Below are 1,598 nucleotides of genomic sequence, written 5' to 3' on the forward strand. Positions count from 1 at the left end.
ATATGCAGTGCACAGCAGTGATATCCCTCTATAATTTGCCGCGACATTGTGATCACCTCTCTTGTATATGGGGACTATTATACTTTTTCTCCATTCTTCCGGTATCTTTCCTTTGCACCAAGCCTTCCTTATTATCTCTCAGTCAACCCCTTCTTTACCGTTTCTCCCCCTAGTCTCCAGGCCTCCATTGGAATGCCATCTATTCCCGCTGCCTTTTTCATTTTCATTTTCTTCACAACCTTTCTTATTTCTTCTTCCGATGGGTAGTCCACTTGCCTCTTCTCTTTTCTTAGTTCGTCCTCTTTTTCCCATTTCTCGTTCCCCTTGTCTTCTTTTTCCTCACGCGTCTCCTGCCCTTCTAGCAGATTCACAAAGTGCTTTCTCCATTCCTCCATCTATATATTTGGTTCTCTCGTTTCTCTTTTCTTTCTCCTTTTGTTTATAAACCTCCATACTTCTGCTTCCGTCCTAATCATTTTCAGTGTTTTCTCTTTTTTTTCTCTTTTCTCTTTTCTTTTCTTTTCCATATATCTTCTCCATTCCTTCTTCTGTTCTAAGTATTCTTTCCTCGTTATTTTATCACTTTTCCATTTCTTATTGTTTCTCTTGGTATTCCTTTTTATCTTTGTGCAACTTCTGTCCCACCATTCTTTGAATCCTATTCTTTTTGTTTTGATCCTAATATCCTTTTTTATCATTGCCTTATCTACTAGCTCTTTTAGTTTCTTCCATGTAAAATCTAGACTCATTTCCTCATGCTCTTCCGTTGAGCTTATTTCTTCCGTATTTGCAATAAAACTTTCTATTGCCTCGATGTCCCAGCAGATAACTTTCTTTTTCTTCTGTGCCTCCACCTCTCCTGTTCTTCCTCTATATCTTCTATCTTTCTCTTGCTCCATGCTTATCCTCACGCGGATTGGCATATGGTCCGAGTCCACTCTTTCTTCTACCTTAAAATCCACATCTTGTTCATTATCGGCTCATTTACAAAAACATAGTCAATCACTGTGCTACCTCTTTCTCCTACATAGGTGAATTCACCTTCCCAGTCACCTTCTACTTTCCCATTTAAAATGTTTAAACCTTTCTCCTGTATTATACCTATGAATTAGTCTCCACCATTGCTTATTATTTTATCTTTACTTTTCCTCTCCACACCTCTCTCGTTCTCTTCTCCTCCTAATTCCCCTGTTTTTATGTTGAAATCTCCTCCTACTATTATATACTCTTTTTCGAACCTTTCCGTTATCTTCGCAATGGCTTCTCCTACCTCTTTGCTTTTGTATCTTCTGTTGTATATCAAGATGATGTTTAAATTTCCTTCCTCGTCTTCCTTCCTTACATGTAATATATCTTCGTATCCCGTTTCCACTATCTTTCAACGATTTTCCTTCCAATCTTTCTTTAATCCTACAATTAAACCTCCCCTTGGTATATATTTTTACTATTTATTTTTTTTATTATATTTTTTGTTATTAACAATATAAATTTTACAAATACAAATTATGTTATTATTATTTGTATGTACCTCTATGTATATATAATAGCAAACATACATAGACTCGTATTAATAAAATACTTATACGTATTAACATAAT

At 35.7% G+C, this 1,598-nt stretch overlaps 1 protein-coding gene across 1 annotated transcript; it reads right to left on the reverse strand.

The window, feature by feature from the left end:
- Positions 1-158: 158 nt before the first annotated feature.
- LOC109863335 (protein PXR1-like) lies at positions 159-899 on the reverse strand (the record flags this gene model as incomplete). The annotated part of the gene is made up of 2 exons (XM_020443586.1): positions 456-899; positions 159-395 (listed from the first exon to the last, which is right to left on the reverse strand). Coding segments are annotated over exons 1-2 (681 nt in total), but the record flags the coding sequence as incomplete, so codon positions are not given.
- Between the last annotated feature and the right edge of the window lie 699 nt (positions 900-1,598).

The sequence above is a fragment of the Pseudomyrmex gracilis genome, unplaced genomic scaffold (assembly GCF_002006095.1).
Source record: "Pseudomyrmex gracilis isolate BER0280 unplaced genomic scaffold, ASM200609v1 scaffold_4251, whole genome shotgun sequence".
Classification (NCBI taxonomy): Eukaryota; Metazoa; Arthropoda; class Insecta; order Hymenoptera; family Formicidae; genus Pseudomyrmex; species Pseudomyrmex gracilis.